The sequence below is a fragment of the Carcharodon carcharias genome, chromosome 6 (genome assembly GCF_017639515.1).
Source record: "Carcharodon carcharias isolate sCarCar2 chromosome 6, sCarCar2.pri, whole genome shotgun sequence".
NCBI classification, from domain to species: domain Eukaryota; kingdom Metazoa; phylum Chordata; class Chondrichthyes; order Lamniformes; family Lamnidae; genus Carcharodon; species Carcharodon carcharias.
Genome location: NC_054472.1, coordinates 87,582,823 through 87,610,056, shown reverse-complemented (window position 1 = coordinate 87,610,056; position 27,234 = coordinate 87,582,823). Strand labels below are relative to the sequence as shown.

The window sequence follows — 27,234 nt, the reverse complement described above, 5'->3', positions numbered from 1 at the left end:
AGGGTTCACTTCTAGGGTGTCGAACTCTCCTTCCCGTGTTCCTCTCCCCTGAATTACGAGTCCACTCAAGCTTTCTTCCATGCACTCTCTCTCATGGACTCAGCTGTCAACAGCACACCACTGCTTCACTTATCCATAGCAAAGAGTTACAGACCTTCAGTTGCCTCTTTGGACCTTCTGCCTTCGCACAAGCCTTTATATCACTTTGACTCTGGCTCCTGCAGCTTGGAGCTTTAAGCTTGGAGCCGTTCTCTGTCCCTCACTCCTAACTTCACTTAACAGGACCTTTCCCAGGTTCCAATCCTTCCTTTGACTAGAAGGTCTGCTTGGGACTTCCTCCTGTTCCATTCCCCTGAATTCCTGGGGACTTTCTTCTTTAGCTTGGGACTGGCTATCTGTCCCTTTAGCTCCAGTCTCTCCCTGGCAGCTACTTTCAACCAACTTTAGCTTGGAATTGGTTATCTGCCCCTTATAGGCTGCATCTGCCTGGCAGCTGTCTTCAAAACTGAACTCAAAAACTGCTGTTTCTAGTTTCTTGTGTGTGTGTGTCTGTGGGAGTGTCCTGCCTCTCTGGACCCTTGTTGCTAAGCAACAGCCCAGTTTTTCTACGCGTATTTGCTTAACTTCTCTTAAAGTCATAAACTCTCATTAGAAATGCAGGCACCTTTTAAAGTGAAAAAAACCCAACTTGACCTTTCCTTAACACAAGAAATACAAATCAAACTTAAACATTAAAGCTAAAACTCATTCCTAACATCCACAAATACCAATATAACTTATTTAAACCATCTCTATTTCCTAATAGGTTACAGTAATTGATTTAGATGAGAAAAGATGGGAGGAGGCTTTAGTGGAGCAAAAACACACATGGGCTGATTGGGCTGAATGGCCTGTTTTTGTTCTGTATATTCAATGTTATGGCTATGAAAATGCATCTGGATAATGTGTGGGCAATGGATAAGTAAGTTGCATGGACCAATGATCTATGTTGGCATGAAACTATTAATATGTATGTCATAGCAATTAGTGGAATTCTTATCTCATAACATTTATTAAGACAGAACAGGGATGAATAGAAATCAATGTTTGAGCTTACCACACCACTTGACCTTCCAATTACGGTTGGCATCAACTCCATGACAATTGAAATTCGTATTATTAGAACGTGTCTTTCTCCAGAAACGATCCTAAACATGAAGCAAAATTATTCACATTTCAAATTAAAATGATCAGAGTTCAAATTTCTAAAGAACTTCTCCACCTTAATTGTAATGACTGATAAAATAATTTGTCACTTGACTATACAGAGCCATGTGATCGCTTTGTGCTACAGCTCTGCCCAAATTTTCTTTACGTAATTATGTGGCTAAAAAAAAAATGAAGTTTACTAGTTCTTTGAATTTATTAATTAATTTATGAAGTCATAGATCTGTATGAGTTCAAGCTGCTTGCTTAGAAAAAGGCCAACTAGAATTGGAACTAATCTTTGGAAGACTTGCTTTAAACAAAACATGATTCACTTACGGTTGTCCAGCTATAATGGTATCCATCTACATTAAAAACAGGCATGATGTAGAAATACAGTTGTTTTAAAAGTCGTCGCATTGCAGGGTCATTACGGTATGTTTGCACAGCCTTACACAGAAAAAAAATTAAACCACTCAGATGCATTTTATAAAATCCGATGTACTTTGTAACTGTAAGCTTGCACTGTGTATGAAGTATACATTTATATATATTATCACAGAACGACTTACTTTACTATGGCTATTCTCATATAAAACTATGTATCTTATATACCATTCAATTGTAAAGTCAAGAACATCTGTGAAAACAAGGATAATTTAAACTACTTTATTCTTGAGGCTAGATTGAAGGCTTATAATATTACACTAACAAAAGTTGTGATAAGAGGAACAAGGAATAGGTGCTTTTCAGTTGGGAATGGCAGCCATGCTCGCAACAACTAATCTACAATGTTATGATGATAATTTCACGGACAGAAATGTTTTATGCCTGCCTCCATAAAATCATAGAATGGGCAGCATGTTTCTGGGATGATTACCTGGATAGCACAAGAATTCTGCTCAACTTGTCCTGATAATCTCAATCAGATCTACATCTCATGAAAAGTGTAGCTTCTGTTCTAGACCTACATGTTTGTGGGTCTTATTAATTCACAGTGTAGAACATTTTTCAAAGAAAAACACCATTTAAATTTTGAAGCAAGCACAAAACCTCTAATTATGTCAGTTTGAAAATATAAATATTCTATTATTGACACCTGTGAGAGAGAAAGAAACAAAGACAAAATATAGAGAGAATGGCTGACAGACTACCTCTCACCTTATTGTAATTTGATTCTTTTTCTAAAAAGTGGGAGTTTCCACAAGGTTGCACCAAATCTTTTCCATGCAATTCACCCAATATTGGTCTATTCAGTGCAAAGAATTGAGAAATTCCAAGCACAAATTATCTCCATAGCAAATCGAGGTTCCGCAATCTTTTCCATTAATTTAAAAAAAACACGCTAGACACCTAATTAAACTGGTCAGATTGAATTAATAACCATGGCAAGTTGCCTGTGGGCCTCAGGAGGCTCTTAAAATTAAGCATTTTGTAAGCGCAAGTGCTCTAATGGCACCTTTTAAAAAGTAAACATTTTAGTTTACTAAGAAACTGACTACTGTATATCAATGAAACCAATAAATGGTTCTGTATAGTTTTTTTAAAGACATTTTCATTTATTTAAAATTGGTCACTCTCAGGTGGTGGACTAGCCAGTCTTATTAAAAGCACTAACTTTTTTGTGATAAAACAATTTCAGCTGCATTAATAAAACTATACAAGGTTACTACTATCAAGTCGGTAAAGGATATTTTTTAATGCAAGAAAAAATTATTTTCTAAAACCCTGCAGGATTGAGCAGGTTCAAAGACATGCAAATATGTTTTGAATAGAAAATTGAAAATTGAGGGAAATATAATAAATTTTGTTCTTATATTTATTTGGGGGATGAGCGCCACTGGCTGGGCCAGCAGTTATTGCCCATTCCTAATTGCCCTTGAGAAGGTAGTGCTGAGCCGCCTTCTTGAACTGCTGCAGTCCATGAGGTGCAGGTACACCCAGAGTGCTGTTAAGAATGGAGTTCCAGGTTTTTGATCCAGTGACATGGCAATGTAGTTCCAAATCAGGATGACAAGTGCCTTGGAGAGGAACTTGCAAGTAGTGGTGTTGGCATGTGTCTGCTATCCTTGTTCTTTTAGGTGGTCGAGGTCATGAGTTAGGAAGGTTCTGTCGAAGGAGCCTTGGAAAATTGCTGCAGTCTTATAGATGGTACACTCTGTCACCACTGTGCATCAGTGGTGGAGGGAGTGAATGTTTAACATGATGGACATGGTGCTGATCAAGCAAACTCCTTGATCCTAAATGGTGTTGAGCTTGTTGGATGTTGTTGGAATTGCACTCACCAAGGCAAATGGAGAGTATTCTAACACAGTGTAGACTTGTGACTTAAACATGGTGGACATGCTTTGAAAAGTCAGGAGAATAGTTATTTGCTGCATAATTCGCAGCCGCTGACCTGCTTTTGTTGCCACTGTATTTATATGGCTGGTCCCTTTAACTTTCTGGTCAATGGTGACCCCGAGGATGTTGAAGCTGGTGCATTTAGTGATGGTAATGCCGTTGAATGTCAACGGGAGATGGCTAGATTCTCTATTATCAGAGATGGTCATTGCTTGGCACTTAATGTTACTTGCCACTTATCAGCCCAAGGCTGAACTTTGTCCAGGTCTGCCTGCGTGCAAGCACAGAGTGCTTTAATATTTGAAGAGTTGTGCATATTACTGAACATTGCACAATCATTACGAACATCCTCACTTCTGATCTTATGATGGTGGAAGGGTCATCGATGAAGCGGTTGAAGGTGGTTGGGCCTAGGACGCTACCTTGAGGAACTCCTGCAGTCATGTATGGGACTGAGACAATTGGCCTTCGACAATCACAGCCATCTCCCTTTGTGCTAGGCATGACTTCAGCCAGTGGAGAGTTTTCCCTCAATTCCTATTGACTTCAGTTTTGTTAAGGGCCCTTGATGCCACACACAATTAAATGTTGCCTTAATGCCAAGGACAGTCACTCTCACCTCTCCTCTTGAGCTCTTTTGTCCATGTTTGGATCAAGGTTGTGATGTGACCTGGAGCAGATTGGCCCTGGCGGAACCCATACTGAGCACTGGTAAGCAGGTAAATGCCGCTTGTCAAAACTGTCAACAAGACCTTCCATTATTTTGTTGGTTAGTTGATAGTAGATTGAACTGCAGTAATTGGCTGGATTGGATTTGTCCTGCTTTTTGTGGTCAGGACATACCTGGGCACTTATCCACATTGATAGTTAGATGCCAGTTTTTTAAATAGACTGGCGCAATTTTGAGCACAGTTTGAGCTCAGATTGCCGATTGTCCCAAAGTAGAAATTCTACCCTAAAAGTATGTTGAATAATAAAATTAAACAAAGTCACTTTGATGTAAAATTATAGGAGATAAGGGTAGGAATGGGAGGTAAAAAGGGAAATGGGTTGAGGGGAAAGATCTCGGGTGTAGAACCTATCCTTGAGGTTAGTGAATGAATGGAAAGCTCAGGATAATGTAAGAGGGAAGGGAACAATACAGGGATAAAATGGATAATTTAAAAGGAGAGAGGTAAGGATGGCCATCTGAGTGTGTAGGGGCAGTAATGGGTGTGTGTGTGTTTGGAGAGCAGATAGAGGAAAGGCAAAGGAAGGAATTTCATGGGAGGAACAAGTGACAGAAGAATGAATGGTGAGGGGGGGATGGGAAAGGAACAACTAAGCGCACATTTTTCTCCAGAGCATGCACTGTAAAATACAGTCTGCGGCTGTTGATGGCATATTTCTACATCTCAACACAGTTGGAGCACATGTGCAGCCCTGCGCATCTCATTATAGAAAGAATCATGGAGCAGCATTAAAAATACAATGTAGATTCACTCAGGTAATAACAGAGATTAGAGAATATAGATCCAATGGGAGACTTTAAAACGTAGGCAATATGTGCTAGGGTGAAAGACATGGAATAGGTGGATAAACTTTTCAGTAGGAATATTGTAGAAAGCAGCCAAAAATCATCCTTCGTGTTGGAACCAATGCTCTAGGCAAAAGTTTGTTTGAGGTAACTGCAGAAAGAGTTTAAGTTATGTGTTGGATTGAAAAGCATGACCTGAATAACAGATGATTTATCCAAACTGGAATAGAACAAATGCCTTTGAGATTAAGTTGAGCAGTGACAGGATTTGAATGAATATGGCAGAGTACTTCTGTAAAGACTAGGCTTGAGGCTAGAAAAAGCAGGATAAATAACAGTGACGGAAGAGAAGCAGAAGGCCTAGCTGAAATTAATAGTGAGAAAACATTACCAGCAAAAGAGCAAAGTGTCTTTGAGCTCATGAGAGATTTAAAAAACTGTTGTGAAAGGAACAAGGGACATCAAAAAGCTAAATGAGAAAGGTAAGAAAAAGAGAACAAGGGCCAACATTCCAAAAACAGTTAGGATGAGATAATAGTAGGTATGTGCAAGCAAAGTAGAAGAGCTAGAAGCACCATTAAGTATGGATATGCTATAATAGCAATTGCAGAGCTTTAGCTAGGTTTTGACAGAGGAACTTAATATTCCAGCAAGAATATATTCAAGAGAAATAAAGAGATGGAACTGTGAGGTGAATAGCAGTAATAATCAAGGACTTAATTATAGTGCTAGAATGTAAGGATGGGCCAACAAGCTGAAGGTGCAATTTAATGTGGGCAAGTGTGACGTATGTATCTTGAGGTAAAAACAAGGAATAGGAATGTACATTTAAAAGAAAGACACTTGAGGGTGTGGTTGAACAGACAGGATTATGTGTTCAAAAGATAATTCCTTTAAAATGTTGGTGCACATTATAAAAATGATCAGTAGCATTTTGGGTTTTATAAGCAGGGGCGTGGAGTGCAAGGATAAAGAAGTAATGATGCATTTATACAAAACCATTGGTTAGACCAGATAGGGCATGAGTGCATAGCTTTGGATGCTCCATTACAGAAATGATATTGAAGCAATAGAGCATATTCAGCTCAGCTTTACCAGGAAAATACTAAATATGGAAAATTATGGTTGTGAGGACTATTCCCAGTGGAGCAAAGAAGGTAATCAGGAATGTAAATAGAAATTATGAAATTATTAATTGGGTGAATAGGAAAATACTAGTACTGGACAGTATATAATGAAGAAAGCATTTAAAATTAAGAGATTAGGAGTAATTTATTTGCACAGGTGTTTATTGGAGGATGCAATTATTTGCAGCAGGGAGTAGTTAAATCAAAGAGTCTTTCACCATTCATCGAGGCTGCAATTGAAGGCTGCGAACGCAGGGCAAGTTCTGGCAATCTCACTTGTACTGAGACCTAGAAGTTGCAGTGTGCTTCAATGGGCTCCGGAGGAGTTCACACTCTCAGTCCTGCCGTTTGGATGTTTGAAGTGGCAGGGACCGATAGTGGGACAATTTTTGCTATTTTCCCCCAACATGCATGGATTTTTACATGCAAGGAGTGATTCCTAATAATCACAGATACAGCAGGGGTTAGAGTATGGTTTTAGATGGGAGAGGGGATGGAGAGAGTATTGAACTTGTTACTTGGAGATGTGTTAACCTGAGTAAACTCCAACTAAATATAGAAAAAGAAATTAACCCCAGCCTTTTTGATCAAAGTCATTGCAGGGCTGAGTATTAATCGAGGCAGTTCTGCTGTGTTTTTCACCTCCCATCAAGCGCTGAGTGATGTTTCCAACATTGACAAGACTGAGGAATGGGGGAGCATGGGTGGGCGGAGCAGGGTGGGAGTTAACGTCACCTGCCATAATGTTATAATATGGCAGATGGTAATTGACAGGCTGACCAAATCCCATAGGGAAACTTGGGGGAGAATTTTCCCCCCATTGGGTGGGCTGGGCGGGAGCAGGCGTGGGCAGGCGCGCAGCCAATTGCCGCCCATGATCAGCTGTGTGCCACCATTTTACATGGGCAGGCCAATTAGAAAGAGCGCAGAAATCTCCTGAGGCACAGAGCTGCCTCAGGGAGATTATTTCAATTTTTCATAATCAAAGTAAAGAAAACAAAATTATTCAGACATGTCCCCTCATGTGATAATGTCACATGAGGTGGAACATATACATTAATTTTAATTAAAAATTTTATTAAACTTATGAACCCTTCATGAAACCTCATTCTGCCCATGGATGAGGTTCCATGAAAAATGTGAAGGCCGCCTGGGTTCTTCGCCTGCCCGCCAACCTTAAAGTTGGACGGACAGCCCTGGTAATGACTTTAATGAGAGGATTAATGGCCTTAACTGGCCTTTGACAATTCAGCTGGCACACAGCCAATTCTGGTGTGGGCTTGCCGAACTGAAGATCAGAACGACGCGCGGTGACATCGGGATGCACGCCCGACATTACCGCATGTCATTTTACACGTCGGCGAGCAGGGCCTGCCCCCGCGCACCGACCAGAAGATTCAAGCCACGCGATCACAAGGATTTTGCCATTTGTATTTATTAAGAGATGGTATATACACTGAAGTCAGAAGTAAAGCGTCCACGACCATCTTTGGACATTTTAAAGATTAAATTAAAACATTTATTAATGAAAGAGAATAAATTAAACACATAAGCTTACAGTTATACAGCTAAACTTAGTCTTATAACATTTCCCAAAAGATATCTACTTAACTAGACTCCCAACTATATACCCCTTTCAGGCAACAGTCCGAATAGATTCTTAATCTATAAAAACATCCAGCAATATTACCACAAGCTCCTACTGTTGCCATAAGGAAGGTATTTCACAGCTTCTCTCTCCCTCTTTTTCACAGGGCTATTTCACACAGTCTACCTCTTAAGATTTCACAGGGTCGCTCCCCACACAGCTTTCTATATTTCTTTCAATATATTTCCTCCCTTTTGATTTGTAAATCCCACTGTTTCATCCTTGCTTTGGAAGTTAGTTTTCCAGGAATATAAAAATCTTTCATGTTGTCCTTATGGCCAGCACAAGGGGGGAAAAACGTAATAACTTTGCCTTGTTTATCTTGCCAGTTGTAAAATATCTTATCATGTCCCTTTGAAAATCAAATAACTTCTCAACGTATCTACAAATGCAAATTCCATTCACACTGCATCTGCTAAGACTTCATCTTAGCTCACCCATTTCCATTTCAAAATGCCTGTTTTACACTTAACCCCATTGATGATTGAAACCTTTCAGTCTGACCATCTTTTCTTGAATTAAATTAATCATACAAACACATACACACAAAAACCTGCTTCATGAATCTACAGTAATATTGGGAAAAATATTTCCTTTACACCTCCATCCTTATGGACAATGAACCGTCATAATTCTAAAAGACAGTTTCATTTTCTCAACCCATTTCGCATTATTTACCATACTTATCTCTATACACAAACTATTACAGTACCAAGTACATGCATTAACATGTCTATACAAGGCCTCCATATCAACATAGATCATTCCAGTCAATTGTCCATGTTTTAAATGCCAATTTCCTTTCAATTTTAAACTCTTGACAACGCACCTGCAACTAAATTTTCTTGTCCAGCCACATGTATAGTCTGTAAATTAAACAGTTGCAGTAATAAACTCCATCTGAACAGTCTGGCACTTTGGTCTTGAAATTTGTCCAGAAATTTTAAAGCATTGTGGCCTGTAAACAATTGTTTCTGAAGAATTGCTTGCAACATAAACATCAAAATGCTACAAGACTAACACCAGACCTAGAGTCACTTTTTTGATGGTTGAGTATTTTCTCTGATGTACCTTCAGCTTCCATGAAAAATATCCTACCAGCTTTTCAATTCCTGCTTCATTCTCTTGTAACAACACAGCACAAATACCCAAATCACTTGCATCAATTGCCAACTTGGCGTAATGAGTCAAAACTAGTGTAGTAGTCAACACAGTTTTAAAACTGTCAAATGCATTCTGACACTCCCATGTCCATTGAAATTTCTTGTTCTTTTTTAGTAGTTCAGTCAATGGAGCAAGCACATTGCTAAAATTTAGTACAAACTTCCGATAAAATCCACTCATGCCTAAAAATCTCAAAACTTCCCATTTTGTTGTAGGTACTTGGAAATTCATGATGGCTTTTACTTTTACATCTCGTGAGGCCACCTGACCAGGTCCAACGGTGTGATCTAAATATGTAATTTGCACTTTCACAAATTCATTCTTAGCCAAGTTCACTACCAAATTAGCTTCTTGCAGTCAATCAAACAGTTCTTTCAGATGTTGTAAATGCTCCTCCCACATTTGACTGAAAACTACCAAATCGTCAATATAAACAGCGCAATTGCTTAGTCCTGCAATTACTTTATTTGTCAATCTTTGAAATGTTGCTGCTGCATTCTTCATATCAAATGCCATAACTTTAAACTGATATAGTCCATCTGGTGTTACAAAAGCTGATATCTCTTTCGCTCTGTTTGACAAGAGCACTTGCCAATATCCTCGCAGCAAGTCAATCTTTGTGATAAATTCTGATTGTCCCACTTTCTCAATACGATCTTCCAACCATGGAATAGGATAGGAATCCACTTTTGTCACTACGTTTACTTTTCGATAATCCACACACAGTCCTTGTGTTCCATTTGGTTTCAGCACCATCACAATAGGTGAACTCCTGTTACTGCAACTAAATCCCATAATGTCATTCTGAAGCACAGATTTGATTTCTTTTTGCACTTGAACTAATTTTACTGGATTAAATTTAAGGATGTTGCCTTATTGAAATTGAATCTCCCACATCTACATCATGCATAGCCAAATTTTTTCTTCCCAGCTTATTCCCACAAATAGCTTTGTGTGACTGCAAATGCTTTTCCAAATCACTCTGACACTTATCTGTTGAAATGGAAATGGGTGAGCGAAGATGAATTCTCAGCAGATGCAGTGTGAATGGAATTTGCATTTGTAGATACGTTGAGAAGTTATTTGATTTTCAAAGGGACATGATAAGATGTTTTACAACTGGCAAGATAAACAAGGCAAAGTTATTAATTCCCCCCCCCCCCACCTCCCCGAGTGCTGGCCATAAGGACAACATGAAAGATTTTTATATTCCTGGAAAACTAACTTCCAAAGCAAGGATGAAACAGTGGAACAGTGGGATTTACAAATCAAAAGGGAGGAAATAAATTTAAAGAAAGATAGAAAGCTGTGTGGGGAGTGGCCCTGTGAAATCTTAAGAGGTAGACTGTGAAATAGCCTGTGAAAAAGAGTGACAGGGAGAGAGAAGCTGTGAAATACCTTCCTTCTAACTCAGTATCACTTTTAATTTTTTAAGTAACCCCTCATTGTTCAATTTAATTAGAGGAAAGTCAATTTCAGAATCCTTCATTTCTGCCTCCTTTTCCTTATCTACCACTACTAATACCTCCTTATGGTTAGCTTCCCTGTCAAAGAGAGAGCAAAGGAGATATCAGCTTTTGTAACACCAAGTGGACTATATCAGTTTAAAGGAACGCCATTTAGTATGAAGAATGCACTTGCGACATTTCAAAGGCTGCCAAACAAAGGAATTACAGGTCTAAGCAAATGAGCTGTTTATATTGATGATTTAATCGTTTTGTCAGATGTGGGAGAAGCATTTATGGCATCTGGAAGAATTCAACTACAAGAAGCTAATTTGGTGATGAACTTGGCTAAAAGTGAATTTGCAAAAGCGCAAGTTATGTATCTAGGCCATACCATTGGACATGGGACGATGGCTCTGAGAGTTGTGAAAGTCAAGGCTATCGTGGATGTTCCAGTGTCTACAACAAAATGAGAGGTTTTGAGATTTCTGGGCATGAGTGGGTTTTACGGGAAATTTGTACCAAATTTTCGCCGAGTGGTTGCTCCACTAACTGAACTACTAAAAAAGAACAAGAAGTTTCAATGGACACTGGAGTGTCAGAAGTCATTCGATAGTTTGGAAAATGTATTAACTACAACACCAGTTTTGGCAGTACCCAATTATGCCAAGCAATTTAAGTTGGCCATTGCGCAAGCAATATACGCATTGGGGCTGTACTGTTACAAGTAGATGACACTGGAATTGAAAAACCGATCGGGTATTTTTCATGGAAGCTGAATATACAACAGAGAAGATATTCAACGATCGAAAAAGAGACTTTGGGTTTGGTGTTAGCATTGCAACATTTTGAAATTTATTTTGTAAACAATTCATCAGAAACAATTGTGTATACAGATCATAAATCCTTTGAAGTTTCTGGACAAATTTTGAGACAAAAGTGCAAGACTTTTCAGATGGAGTCTGTTATTATAGCCATTTAATCTACGGATTATACATATTGCTGGAAGAGAGAATCTGTTTGCAGTTGCGTTACCAAGAGTTTGAAGATTAAAGGAGGATTGGACATTTTTAAAACCCTGGACACTGAACTGGAGTGATTTCTGTTGATACCAAGGACTTGAGTATGTATATTGTTATGTTAATGCATGCGTCTGGTAATGTAATAGTGTAATAAATATAGAAGATAGTGTTTTTTTAGAATTATGATAGTTCATTTTTTGATAGGAAGGGGGATGTCATGAAGCTATTAATGTATATAATGTTATTGGGAATTATTTTTTTAAAATAGAGATTTAGTCCATGGGTATGTCTGCATGTGTTTTATTGGATTAAAGCAAGCTAGTCTGGTGCTTTGATGTATAATTTTGAGATGTAAACAGTAAGGTAGAGTGCATTTGCATTTTGTTGAATAGAACATTCATGAAGGGGAATGAAATCTTGCACCTAGCTAGGAGACACCAAGCAATATGTTTATATTACTAATAAAATTGGTACTATGAAAGGGGTTTTATTGTTAGGAGAGGTGGAGTTCAAAGAGCCTAGTGATACAATGAGAATATATATTCAAAGAGAAGTTCTGGGTATAACAGGAAGCAGTTTTGTGCGTGCAGGGTAGAGGCATGTAACATCAAAGCAGCTGTAAGCCTACAACTGTCTGCAAAGGAACCAAAGTGAAAGGAACCTCATTTTGAATATATAAGGTGAAAATGCTTTGCTTAGTATCTGCTTAAAGTCACGGGTTGTTATTGCCTTATTGGAGATTAGTTTGGGAATTTGTTAAAAAGTTACGATCGTACTAATTTGTAGCCATTTGAATATGTTTAACTTGTGTAAATTTATAAATGCTTCATGTAGTTTGATATAAAAAACCTCTGAAGAACTAGTGGTCTTATTCCTTAATATTGAGCTGCATTTCAAACATACCACTTGAAAGTATAGGTTATGACAATTGTTTAAAGTTTCCCTCTGGGATTTTAAATAACAGCCTTTACCAATTGCTGTGTCATAACACACTTATTTGCACTTATCTTTATCACTTGCTGTGCTCCTTAGCCAACTCACATGCTCTGCCCATCTTTCTCTGAATTTTGTCATATAATCCAGGAGTAGTTTCCAAACCTTGACCCACTAGTTTCTCCTGAATTAACTTAAGTGGTCCCCTTACTTCATGACCATAGACTAATTCAAAAGGACTAAACCCTGTCAATTCTTTAGGGACATCCCTAATAGCGAATAACAAGAATGGAACCCCTCGATCCCAGTCCTGTGAGTAGTCTTGACTACATGTTCTCATCATTGTTTTTAAAATTTGATGCCAGCTCTCTAAAGCACCTTGTGATTCAGGGTAATAAGCTGATGATTTAAACTACTTTATCCTCAGGCTGTTCATTACTTCCTTAAACAGCTGCCACATGAAATTTGAACCCTGATCTGATTGTATTTCTTTTGGTAATCCATTTCTTGTAAACAATTTGGTCAACTCCTCCACTATTGTCTTCGCTGTAATATTTCATAAAGGTATTGCTTCCAGAAATCTGGTGGACTGTACTATTAGTAAGTATTGATTTCCACTTTTGGTCCAAAGGAGGGGCCCTGCACAATCAATCAGGACCCTACTAAAACGTTCCTCAAATGCCTGAATCAGAATTAAAGGTGCAGGTTTAAACACTGCTTGAGTTTTCCTATCATCTGACTTGTGTGACATGTTCTACAGAATTTGATTACATCCTTATGCAGTTCAGGCCAATAGAAATGTTTTTGGATTTTAGGCTGACTTTTCCTAATTCCTAAAAATGTCCAGCTATCGGAATTTCATGAGCCACTCTCAAAATTTCATTTCCATATCTAGATGGAATTATTATTTGATGTACTGGCGCCCGCTTTTCATCTGCCGGAATATAAGACGGTCTCCATTTCCTCATTAACAGTTATTTTTAAGGAAATAGCATTCTGGAATACATTCTGCCTCTGCTTCAGAATAAGCTGTCTGTTATAACTGCTTTACTGATGGATCTTTCTGCTGTAATTCTACTAATTTCACTGAGCTAAACACTTCAGCCTCACTTTCTTCAAACTTCTCTTCCTGCACAATCTTTTCAAAGACAGATCCAGCTAATTGGATGTCAGTATCCTTCCCCTGTCTTTTAGATTCTTTCTCTTCCTGTTTCAACCTGAGAGTTTTGTGATCTCGTTACCACATAATTTGGAAACAATCCAGGATGCTCTTTCTGCCACGTCTCTATTAATTGCGTTGCCACTGGCTGCTTGACCACATTAGGCATCACCAATATTTGTGACCCAGATATATCATTACCTAGGGTAAATTGGACCCCTGCAATTTGCAATTTTTCCACTACTCCAGCTATCACCTTGCCTGTTTTCAATCTACTTTTTAAATGTACCTTACACAACAGAATATATTTAGTATCTCCATGAATTCCACTTATTACTACTCTTTCCTGCAATACCCACTCTGGACAACAAATAGCACTATCCCATAATATTAAGGGCTGACTAGATCCCGTGTCCCTTAAAATTTTGATATATTTGTCTGCTCCACACTGTACACATGGATAGACTTTCCTTTCACATACAAAATCTTTAAACATTTCTGTAACCTGCCCTTCAGAACTTCCTTGGGTAAATTGTGAACATATTCCCACTTCCACACCTACCATTGATTCTTCCTGCTCCACCTAAACACAAACCATTGTTTTTTTCTTGCCTCTGGATCTCGGAACCCACAGTACTCTTATTTCCAGGCCTTTTCTGTGTTCCAACTACTTCAATAGGTTTTCCCTGTAACCTCCAAAACATTGACTTTATGCCCCACTTTATTACAATGGAAATATTTAAGTTTTCGACTGTCACTTCTAACCTCAGCACCTTCCTTTCTGGTCTAATGGGAAATTTCGAGAGAATTTCCAGCGGTCGGTTCTCTTCCCTGACTTCCTGATTTCCTTTTACCTACCCACTTCCGATCCTTCTCCGATTTAAATGGATGACGGAAAAAAGGTTTAGATCAATGGGCAAGCTCATAATCATCAGCTATCTCTGCTGCTTGCCTTGCCATTTTAACCCTCTGTTCTTCCACATGAGCTCTAACTACTGAAGGAAGTGAATCTTTAAAATCTTCCAAAAGGATTACTTCTCAAAGAGCTGCAAATGTTATCTCTACCTTTAATGCCTGCATCCACTGGTAGAAATTACTTTGTTTTACTCTCTCAAACTCAATATAAGTCTGACTAGGCTGTTTCCTTATATTCCTAAATTTCTGCCTGTACGCATCAGGAACAAACTCATATGCACTCAGAATAGCCTTTTTTACTGCATCATAATCCACAGATACTTCTTCTGACAGCGATGCAGTTACCTCACGAGCTCTACCTACCAACCTAGATTGTAAAAGCAATATCCACATTTCTTGTGGTCATTTCATTTGCTGAGCTATCTTCACACATGAAACAAAGAACACCTCTACATCCCTTTCTACAAACTTCAGAAGAGCCTGTACAAATTTAAATATCTCCCCACTAGCTTTTGGGTTGAAATCAGTTGTTTCACCATCAGAACCTTCCTCAGCCTCTGAGGTCTCTTTTTAAGGTCCAGCTTTTTAAGCTGGCATTCTCTTTCTCTCCCTTTTTCTCTTTCCTCTATTGCTAACTTCTCCAGTCCCAACTGCCTTTCCTGTTTTCTTTCTCTCTCTCTACTGCCTTCTGCTTGCTCCCTTTGAAATTCTTTCTCTTCTTATTTTGCCTCTAATTCAAGTTTTTCATTTCCATTGTTTGTTCAAGTTTTTTTATTTGTAACTGAAGTCTCACTACATCCAGCTGTGACTTACTAATTTCAGGTATCCTTTCCAATTTCAAATGCTATGCTATTACTTCAATTATGTCTGTCTTCCTCACTCCCTGCGGTTAATCCTAACTGCAATTTATCAGCCAACTCTGTTAACCTAGCCTTAGTTACTTGTTGTAAACCAATCAGGGTTACATCCTCTACTCTCAGAAAAGTCTTAGCAATCATTAAAGCCATTTTTGCAGTTTAACCGCTTTAAAATCCCTTAACACCAACTCCTGAGTTCAATGTTCTTCTCATACTCATAGCCTTCAGATTCACCAACTCCAAGCCAATCAAGGAATTTTAAAAAACCCCGGGTGAGCCCCCAATTTTGTTATGATATAGCAGATGGTAATTGACAGGCTGACATAATCCCAAAAGGAAACTTGGTCAAACTATCACAAAGATTTTTGCAACTTGTATTTAATACGAGAAGGTATGTACACTGAAGTCAGAAGTAAAGAGTCCACACCACCTTTGGGGCAGAAATTTTCACCCAGTGGGCGGGCCTGCGCCCGACCCGCTCGAGCATGAAATGATGTGCGTTGATATCGGCCGAGCGTGCCAACGTCAACACACAGTCATGCGTTCGGTCGGTGAGCGCGCGCCAGAGTCGGCAGCGCGCCCGCCGACAATTAAAAGGCCTGTTAAGGCAATTAAATAATCAATTAAATTAATTTTTCTGCTGCCCATCCGACCTAACAGTTGGCAGGCAGGCAAAAAGGCCAAGTGGCCTTTTCATTTTTTGGAAACTTCATCCATGGGTGGGGTGAGGTTTCCAAAAGAAAATAATAATAGTTTTAAAATTTAATTAAAAACAGGTCCCTGCTCATGTGACAGAATCACGAGGGGATACGTTTCATTTTATTAAAATTTTTTTTTTTCATATCTCTTCATCTCCCTGAGGCAGTTCCGTGTCTTAGTGAGATGATGCAGCGCTCACTCACTTGTACATGTGAAATTCATGCTCGGCCTGTTTGCCTTTCTCCCCCTGCCTGCACAGGCAGCACTTAGCGCTGTCACTCGCGTTTCACGCTGGGCTGGCCTTAATTGGTCTGCCAGCGTGAAATCGCAATGCAGTGCCAATCGCGGGCGGATTCCCGACCACCCCCTGCCAAGCACTCCCACCAAGGTCAAAATTCTGCCCTTGGAGATTTTAAAGTTTAAATTGAAATATTTCTTAACAAAAGAAAAGAAGTTAAACACACAAGCTTACAGTTATACAGTTAAACTTAATCTTATAATAGTTCCCAAAAGATTTCTAAACTAGACTTCTAACTACACACCCTTTTCAGGCAACGGTCCAAATAGATTCTTAATCTATAAAGACATCCAGCACTATTACTGCAAGCACCCACCATTGCTTACCATTCTTCTTGGCTTTTGGGGCCATATCTTCACGGAGCAGTTCTGGGCTGCAGGCATTAAGAACTGTGAGTGCTGCTGCAGCTTAAATATGGCGCCCTGTGTGAGGAAGCGGTGAGCTAATGGCGTGGCAGGCAGATCAGAGAACGCCCACCAGCGAGACAGTGTGTTTCCTGTGGCTGTATAATTAATGAGGCGGGGATGGAATCATACATTGTGAAAAACTGCCATTGAAGCTGGCAAGTAAAATGACTTTTTTCCCACCCGTTACCACAATTTGTGCAAATTTGGGACAGTTCCACCCAGTGTCTCTCTGCTCTCTCTCTCAGGCACTGTTGCCTTAATGTTCACAACAACGCCCCAAAAGCCAAGAAGAATGCAGCCCATCCGCAAGGATTCAGTGGCGCATCCCTGGGGCATATTATGGATACCGTGGAGGCCTCCCACAATGTTCTTTACCTCTGATCAGGCTACAGGAGGCCCATCAGTCTCACTACTCCAGCTTGGGAGACGGTGGCAGAGGTGGTCAGTGCCAATGTTGCACGCAAGAGGTCCGCCATTCAGTGCAGAAAAAGGATGAATGATCACATCCTTGTTGCCAGGGTAGGTCATCTTATCACTCTAAAATCACACACTCACAAGGCTGTCACACATTAACTGGTATCTCACTCACTGTCAGCTCAAGGGACATCACCACTCACTCTTTAACACACAGCCTCACATCCCCACCTGACCTCATCTCCTCTGGAGACTACCTCCTCAGCTCTCACCATGTTGAGGCCACTTGCTCAGATCAATATGTGCCCTCACACACACTCTGGGATAACCCCCTTCCCCAGTACAGCCCTCACCTTACAGCGAGGTAGAGACCTTCCCGTGAGTCCCCCTAAAAGTGATATGGTGCTGCCTGCAAAGCCTGGCACTGATGACAGCGAGTGGTGCCCAAAACAAGATTGGCAAACAACCTCGAAGTCCAAGCACGTCAATGCCTTAGCTAAAATCGTGCAAGAGCTGCGATTATGGAAGTCCTGACCCCAATCCCAGCACCCACCATTTACACCGGGGGGGGGGGGGGGGCTGGGTACAGGGGCAGGTTGTTGTTTGCCTATTTGTAGTTCACTAAAACTGCAGCTGTCTTCAAACAGATGTGCTTTTCATTAGTGGGATGTCCAAAACACAACTTGTGGGCTTCAGACTTTTGAACAAAAGGTCTAAAGCTGCCAAAGTTATTTAGAGAGGTGCCCCTTTGGAAGAGATAAAGTTTCCATTTGGGACAGGGAAGGAGTCTTTTGGGAAAGGTCAGGTGCCCCTTTGGGATTGTTACAATTAGACATGAATGTGCATAAAAAGTGAATAAACTCAGTGGAACTGTCAAACTGCCAAACTATTATATATATTTAGAAAAAGGCCTGCAGTTAATGAAATAAATCAGTACTTGCAATTTCAATAACTGCCTGTTAATATAAGTCTGAGGACTATCATTATAGGATTAGTACTGCATGACTGATTCCACAACCTATTATTACAGTTGGGGGGAGGGGGGCTGTAAGTTCACAGTTTGACAATTCTTGACTATTTGTGCCTTCTACTATGGTGACCGGTACAAAATACTTGTTCAAAGTCTCTGTGATTTCCTTGTTTCCAATGATTAATTCCCCAGTCTCACCCTCAAAGGCACCAACGCTCACCTTCACTACTATTTTCCACTTTATATACTTGTAGAAGCCTTTACTGTTTATTTTTATATTCCTTGCTAGTTTTCTCACATACTCTGATTTCTCTCTTTTTTTTAGTCATCCTTGGCTGGTTTCTAAAATCTTCCCAATCTTCTGCAGCATTGTACATCTTTTTCAAGTTTGTACCATTCTTGACCTCTTTAGTTAGCAGGAGATGGTGCATCCTCCTGGTAGAGTCCTTTTTTCTCTCAATAGAATATATCTTTGTTGTAAGTTATGAAATATTTCTTTAAGTGTCTGCTACTGCTTTTCAGCGTCTTACGTTTTAACATATTTTAACATTCCAATTGAGCCAACTCTGTCTTCATACTCTTCTAATTGCCTTTATTTAAGACACTAGTTTCAGACTCAAGTTTCTCACTCTCAAACTGAATATGAAATTCTAACATGCTATGATCGCTCTTACCTGGAGGATCCATTACCATGAGATTTTTGATTAATCCTGTCTCATTACACATTACGAGGTCAAAAATAGCCTATTCCCTCATTGGTTCCAGAACATAGTGTTCTAAAAAGCTCTCCTGAGTATACTCCTGAACTCCTCATCCAGGCTACATTTGCCAATTAGATTTGTCCAGTCTATGTGAAGATTAAAATCTCCCATGATCATTTCAGCACCTTTCTTACAAGCCCCTATTATTTCTTGATTTATACTCTGCACTACAGTGTAGTTACTGTCAGGTGGCCTATAAACCACTCCCACCAGTTACTTCTTTGCTTTCCTACTTCTTATCTCCACCCAAAACGGATTCTACATTTTGACTCCTTGAATCAAGATCATTTCTCACTACCGTACTGATCTCATCCAAAATGTCAAAAACGCTCGAAAATTCAGGTCCCAGCTATGATTGCAACCATGTCACTGTAATGGTTATCATATCTTCTTCCTGTCTCAATGTTTAAAAGATAACAGTTTTTAAAAGTTTAGAGTTTTAAGAAGTTTCATAACTCTTTAAATTAAAAAAATTCACCTGCCTTTGAGCTGAAGACACGCCTCAAGGGGTGTGTCTTTAGCTCTTTAAGTCACTAGGCGGGATGGCTTCACTAGCAATGCACTGTGCTGAAAGACCTTACTGTTTTTCAAAAGAACACAGGAGATGGGAGCAGTAGAAGACTCCTATGAGCCTGTTGAGTCTTCTCCAGTATCCAAAATGATCATGGCTGTTCTTGGGCTTCAATTCCACTTTCCCTCTGCTCCCTATATCCTTGACACCCTGACAGACCAAAAGGTTGTCTCTCCAATCCTTCAATATAGTTAACAATGGAGCATCCACAGCACACTGGGCTAGAGAATTCCAAAGATTTACAACTCTGAGTGAAGAAATTTCTCATCTCTGTCCCAAATTACTGACACCTTCTCCTGGGACTGTGCCCCGTTTTCTATATTCCCCCACCACAGGAACAACTTCTCAGCACCTACTCTGTAAAGCCCCTTCATAATCTTGTAAGTTCAATGAGATCTCATCTCATTCTTCTAAATTCATCATAGGACAACCCCTGATCCCAGGAAGCAATCTAGCGAAAATTCACTGTACTGCCTCCAATAAAATGCACCCTAGGAAACTAAAACTGTACAATACTCCATTTGTGGTCTTACACTTGTAGCAAGGTTTTTTTTTTATTCATTCAGGAGATGGGTGAGGAGGGTTGCATCGCTAGCTAAGCCAGCTTTATTGCCCATCCTTAATTGCCCTTGAGAACTGAATGGATCGCTAGGCCATTTCAGAGGGCATTTAAGGGTCAACCACATTGCTGTGGGTCTGGAGTCACCCGTAGGCCAGGCCAAGTAAGTATGGCAGATTTCCCTCCAAAAGGAAGGACATTCATGAACCAGATGGCTTTTTACGACAATCAGCAATGGTTTCATTCATGGTCTTTTAGACATAATCTTAGAATTTTAATTCCATATTTTTTATTGAATTCAAATTACACCATCTGCCATGGTGGGATTCAAACCCAGGTCCAAGAACATTACCCTGGGTCTCTGGATTACTAGTTCAGTGACAATACTGCTATGCCATTGCCTCCCCTAACTTCCTTATTCTTGTACTCCAATCCCATTGCAATAAAAACCACATGCATTTGCCTTCCTAATTTTTTCAATGTTCTTTCACGGGATGTGGACATCGCTGGCTAGGCCAGCATTTATTTCCCATCCCTAATTGCCCTTGAGAAGGTGGTGGTGAGCTGCCACCTTGAACCGTTGCAGTCCACGTGGTGTAGGTACACCCAAAATGCTGTTACGGAAGGAGTTCCAGGATTTCGACCGAGTGACAGTGAAATAATGTTGATATGGTCCAAGTCAGCATGGTTTGGAGGGGAATTTGCAGGTGGTGCTGTCCCCATGCATCTGCTGCCCTTGTCCTTCTAGGTGGTAGCAGTTGCGGGTTTGGAAGGTGCTGTCAAAGGACCTTTGGTGAGTTGCTGCAGCACATCTTGTAGACTATACACTGGTCTCACTGTGCATCTGTGGTGGAGTGAGGGGGGTCTTGAAAGTGGCGGGTGGACAGTAAACTTAACCGCTTTGTCCTGGATGGTGTTGAGCTTCTTGAGTGTTGTTGGAGCTGCATTCATCCAGGCAAGTGGACAGTCTTCCATCATACTCCTGACTTGTGCCTTGTAGATAGTGGACAGGCTTTGGGAAATCAGGAGGTGAATTATTCTCTGCAAAATTCCCAGTCTCTGACATGCTCTTGTAGCCACAGTATTTAAATGGCTTGCCCAATTCAGTTTCTGGTCAAAGGTAACCCCCAGGATGTTGATAGTGGGAGATTCAGCAATGGTACTATTATTGAATGTCAAGGGAGATGGTCACTGCCTGGCATTGTGTGGCACAAATGGTACTTGCCAGTTATCAGCCCAGGTCTTGCTGTATATGGGCATGGATTGCTTCAGTATCTGAGGAATCGCAAATGGAATCGCAAACATTGTGCAATCGGTAGTGAACATCCCCACTTACCTTATGATGGAGAGGAGGTCACTGATGAAGCAGCTGAAGATGGTTGAGCCTAGGACACTACCCTAAGGAACTCCTATAGTGACGTCCTGGGACTGAGTTGATTGACCTCCAACAACCACAACCATCTTCCCTAATGCTAGGTATGACTCAAACTAGTGCAGAGTTTTCCCCTGACTCCCATTGACTCCAGTTTTGCTAGGGCTCCTTGATGTCACCATGGTCAAAAGCTGCCTTGATGTCAATGGCAGTCACTCTCACCTCACCTCTTGAGTTCAGCTCTTTTGTCCATGTTTGGACTAAAGCTGCAATGAGGTCAGGAGCTGAGTGGCCCTGACAGAATCCAAACTGAACATCAGTGAGCAGGTTAGTGCTGAGTAAATGGCACTTGATAACACTGTTGATGACCTCTTCCATCATTTTGCTGAATTCCTTGCTGCACCTGCGTGCTAACTTTGAGTTCCTTGGATAGCACACCCTCATCTCTATGAAGATCAATATTTACAAATTTCATATCTTTTTAAAAATATTCTGCTTTCCTATTCTTACAACCAAAGTGAATAGCCTTACACTTCCCCACATTACATACCATCTGCCATCTTGTTGCCTGTCTCTTAACCTGTCTATATCTCTTTGCAACCTCTCTGCATTCTCTCCACAATTTACGTTTCCATCTAGCTTTGTATCATCAACAAACCTAGACACATTACTCTCTGTCTCTTTGTCTAAGTCATTAATATAGATAATAAATAGCTGAAGCCCCAGCACCAATTCCCAGTAGCACTCCCATTGTCACAGCCTGCCAACCTGAGAATGCCCCATTTATCCCTACTCTTTGCTTCCTTCCTATTAACCAATCCTCTATCCATGCTGCTGTATTATCCACAACTCCATGAGCCCTTATCTAGCCTATTAAACAACTTAGCAAATGCCTTTTGGAAATCCTGGAATTCTACATCTACTGGTTCCCCTTTATCCATCCTATTAGTTGCATCCTCAAAAAAACTCTAATAAATTTGTCCAACATGATTTCCCTTTCATAAAGCCAAGTTGACTTTGTGTGATCATACTAAGATTTTCTAAGTGCACTGTTAAGACTTCCTTAATAATAGATTCCAGCATTTTCCCGACAACTGATGTCAGGCTAACTGGCCTGTAGTTCTGTTTCCCTCTCCTTCCTTTCCTGAATAGCGGTGTCACATTTGCTAACTTCCAATCTGCTGAGACCGTTCCAGAATCTAGGGAATTTTGGAAAATCGTAGTCAGGTAGAACCCTACGATGTAGGCCATAAGGTCCTGGTGATTCGTTGGATTTTAGTCCCATATTTTTCTCAAGTGCTTTTCGGTGCTGATATCAATTTCCTTAATTTCTTCCCTATTCTCCCAACACTCGTTCAACATCAGAAATGCTGTTGCTTTGCTGCTGATTGCGATATCTGGGCCAATAATTGTAGTTGCAATAATAATGCAGTTTTGTAGATCCATTCAATCATTAAACAAAACCAATGCTTCAAATCAACTCTTAAACACTGCAAAGAGAAAATTCTGATAATCTTAATTGGTTAAGTGCAAATACTTACTTCTTTGACAAACCATTGACAAAAAGCTGGACCAATCCATTCTCTAGCATGAATGCCACAATCTATCCATACTGCTTTCTTAAAAGAATGTGATCTCTTGCCAAGCTGAAATCAAAATTAAACAATAAATGCTCAATTTGACTGATGACTCTAATATTGTAATAGATTTGGCAATCTGAGTTAACTACCTGAAGAACAAAGAGAGGTCGTCCTTCATAGGATTTTCCAATGGAGAAAAGATGAAGGAGATGAGAATGTGATTGATTCATCTGATGCATCCAGCTTTGAATCTGAAAAAAAAGTCATTAAATTATTTAAAACATAAGCCACAAAATAAATTGTTAGGTTTTACACAACAGATTTCAAAACCTGAGGATGTGGAATAAATAGATACATGATCCTGACATGTAACTTCTCACCATGACATTCAAGAATTATATTTTCATAACTTGCATGAAATATGCAGGAGACATTAATAAGTGACTGAGGTTCAAAAGACAGTCTCAAATCTGATGCACCACCCTCAAATATTTGACAATTAACAACCATACAGTTCAAACATTTATTTGTACGGCTAAAGATGATACAATGTTCTTTCTATTCTCTGTATGATGCCAGCTGACAACTGTTATCAGACACTGCCTAATACAGGCTTACACCACAACTGAAACACATATTGCTGCATTAAGATTATCTTCAGCAGAGTCAGAGATTTGCATCAGAATTTCAAAACCATTTGTTCTCAATTTAGCCCATTGCTACTCTTAGGCAGATGAGAATAGATGACAGTTGACTGGAGCTTTCCCCCTGCAAAATGTAGGGTAAATTGAAATTTTCATGATTGCAATAGATAGAGATTTTTTCAGGATGGGCAACAAGGAATATGGTGAATGGAGTTGAGATAGAGATCAGTCGTGATCGAATGGAATGGTCTATTCCAGTTCATATGACATGCTTCGGTCAGGGACAAACAAATGTAAACAGACAGTATGAGGATGTCCAAAGTTAAAGTCTGGTACCCAATGGAGGTGTGTAGTGGCCTCAGCTGTTAAAAGTACATACACTGTGGATCCAGTATATCCGCACTCGGGTATAGAACAGTCATAAATTGATGAGAGAATGAAATAAAACTACAAAATTAATGCTGATCTGAAACCTCTCTCCAAGGGCTTGTTGGGTGGCATGTTGAGTACAATTAAAGATAACCTCTCATGGAATACATTCAAAATAAAATACCATGTGGCACTGCGGTATAATGTATTTACCAAAATGTCAGCAATTGAACTGTGGAATATAAACAATGTTTTCTAGCATTGTTACCTGCCATTGAGAACCTTAAACAATAAATCTGAAATAAAATTTCCATCCTATATTTATGCATATGTATCAAATAAAATTTTATGAGATGTTGGATCACAGTTCTTGAGATTCGAAATTTCCAACCAAAATGTTGGCTCTCGTTAATTAATTTGATTGAAGAATGAATCCTGATCAAGACACCAGGAAAATTTAATGGTCTTAAATTTGGGCCATGGCAAATTAATGCCTACCTGAGCCACCAGAGAGGTTGGTGAGATATGTGTTTAACATCTCATCTGATTGTCTGCACTTATGGCAAAAAAGTGCTCCTTTAGTACTAGGATGATAACCTGAATTATGAACTCAAACTGAGATATGATCTCAAACTGATAATCTTCTGACCCAGTACTGAGAGTGCTATCAACTAAGCCAAGCTGATGTGAAGCAAATGTTAGCTAACTGATTACAATTTGAAGATTTCAGTTGCCTGTCATCTTTATCCATAACATATATATAAAATATATTTTAAAAAATGATGGTTGACCTTTCTTCCTTTCCTGGATGCATTGGTGAGATGGAGATCCACTAATATTGCAACCTTCCGGAGCCAAAACAAGTGTCCAATTTTCATGTATGAGCCATAACAGCAAATATCAATTGGGGTTCAACTCTGGATGGGGGCTGGTTAGCTCAGTTGGCTAGATAGCTAGCATGTAGTTCAATTTGTGTTCCGGCAGAGGTAAAGTTGGGTCCTGCCTCCTTGCCTGCCCTGAGTGTGGTAGGCAATGGCAAACCACCACTGACAAAAAGTGTCAAGAAAACGGTTTAGGATGAAGCACCAGCAGACAATGAGCCAAAGACTTGCCTTTGTGCAGAACACACCTGAATGCATTCAACTCTGGGCAGAAATCAATTCCAAATGTCCTCCCCTGTAAGCAAATTTGTGCACTACCAGTGGAGTGTACTGGTTCAAGACCATAGGCGGAATTTAATGTCCTTCTCCAAGGCAAGATTTGTGGTCAAGGGAGAGTGGGGTAGGATGTGTGGGTGGGGAGCCTACTGCCTCTCACCCTACTGTCAATTGAGGCTCTTAAGTGGGCATTGATGCTCCCAGTATTCAATGCTATTCAACCAGTGGTGGGTGGGGGCATGTCCTGGCCAATGGATCTGGTTTTGAAGGTTGAGTGCTTTGATGTTGGGCAGGTTGACTTGGAAGAAGATGCTGCTGTTGGACTGCCTTTCTTGCCACAGGATTTGGAGAATCTTGGTACTTCTCTAGTGCTTTGTGGCGCTTTCTGTAGTTGTCCAAGTCTCCAAATCATATCCGAGTGTGGGGATCACTGCTGCAAATCCAAAAAAAAAACACAAGGAACAGCAACAACTGCTAGACATGACCTTTATCAACCTCATGGAAATCTTTGACTATGTCAAACATGAAAGCTGAGGGAGTATTCTCCTCAAATTTCGCTGCAGTCAGAAATTTGTCATCACCCTCCGCCTACTCTATGATCACATGTAAGCCGTGATTCCTCACCAATGGAACCACCACATAAGACCATAAGACATAGGAGCAGAAATTAGGCCATTCGGCCCATCGAATCTGCTCCGCCATTCAATCATGGCTGATAAGTTTCTCAACCCCATTCTCCACCTTCTCCCCGTAACCTTTGATCCCCTTACCAATCAAGGACCTATCTATCTCGATCTAAAATACACTCAATGACCTGGCTTCCACAGCCTTCTGTGGCAATGAATTCCATAAATTCACCACTCTCTGGCTAAAGAAGTTTCTCCTCATCTCTGGTCTAAAAGGTCTTCCCTTTACTCTGAGGCTGTGCCCTCAGGTCCTAGTCTCTCCTACTAATGGAAACATCTTCCCCACGTCCAGGCCTTTCAGTATTCTGTAAGTTTCAATCAAATCCCCCATCATCCTTCTAAACTCCATCGAGTAAAGACCCAGAGTCCTCAAACGTTCCTCATATGTTAAGCTTTTCATTCCTGGATTGTTCTCGTGAACCTCCTCTGGACCTTCTCCAGGGCCAGCACATCCTTCCTGAGATACGGGGCCCAAAATTGCTCACAATATTCTAAACGTGGTCTGACCAGAGCCTTATAAAGCCTCAGCAGCACATCCCGGCTTTTATATTCTAGTCCTCTCGAAATAAATGCCAACATTGCATTTGCCTTCCTAACTACCGACTCAACCTGCAAGTTAACCTTAAGAGAATCCTGGACTAGGACTCCCAAGTCCCTTTGCACTCCAGATTTCTGAATTCCCTCCCCATTTAGAAAATAGTCTATGCCTCTATTCTTCCTACCAAAGTGCATGACCTCACACTTCCCCATGTTGTATTCCATCTGCCACTTCTTTGCCCATTCTCCTAACCTGTCTCCTTCTGCAGCTTCCCCACCTCCTCAATACTACCTGTCCCTCCATCTATCTTTATATCATCTGCAAACTTAGCCAGAATGCCTTCAGTTCCTTCATCTAGATCATTAATGCATAAAGTGAATGACTTAATATGAATCATAAATAAATAAATAATGAATCACATACCCTATATCTCAGTGAGGACTAGATTCAAACAAGCCTGTCATTGCAACAACCCTCTTCTCCATCTTCCTCACTGAAATACTGCACCTCACCTCCAAGAAATTACCCACTATCATGGAGATAATTTACAGCACAGACAGGAAGCTGTTCAACCTACACTGTGTTCAATCCAAAACAAAGATCACTCTAACTTCAGTCACTGAGCTCCAATATGCAGATGATGCTTGTGTGTGCGCTCACTTAAAACTGAACTCCAGGTCATTCTAAGCTCCTTCTCCAAAGCATATGAGAAAATGGGCCTTTCATTAAACACTAGAAAACTAAGGTCCTCTTCCAACCAGTGCCCACAGCACAACACCTCCCCTCATCGATTAAGATCAATAGCAAGATCCTAGTAAAGATGGATTATTTTCCATATCTTGGGAGCTTCCCCTCGATGAAAGCACAGACAACAAAATTCACCAACACCTCCAAT

The 27,234-nt window shown here is 40.2% G+C and overlaps 1 protein-coding gene across 1 annotated transcript in view; it reads right to left on the bottom strand.

The window, feature by feature from the left end:
- Window positions 1-27,234, bottom strand: part of cpa6 (carboxypeptidase A6) — a 162,400-nt gene that overhangs the window by 71,839 nt on the left and 63,327 nt on the right. The window contains exons 4-7 of the mRNA XM_041189265.1: window positions 23,095-23,196; window positions 22,907-23,011; window positions 1,525-1,635; window positions 1,097-1,187 (exon numbers count right to left, since the gene is read on the bottom strand). Of these exons, the coding sequence (XP_041045199.1) occupies window positions 1,097-1,187; window positions 1,525-1,635; window positions 22,907-23,011; window positions 23,095-23,196 (409 nt within the window). The remainder of the gene's footprint in view (window positions 1-1,096; window positions 1,188-1,524; window positions 1,636-22,906; window positions 23,012-23,094; window positions 23,197-27,234) is intronic.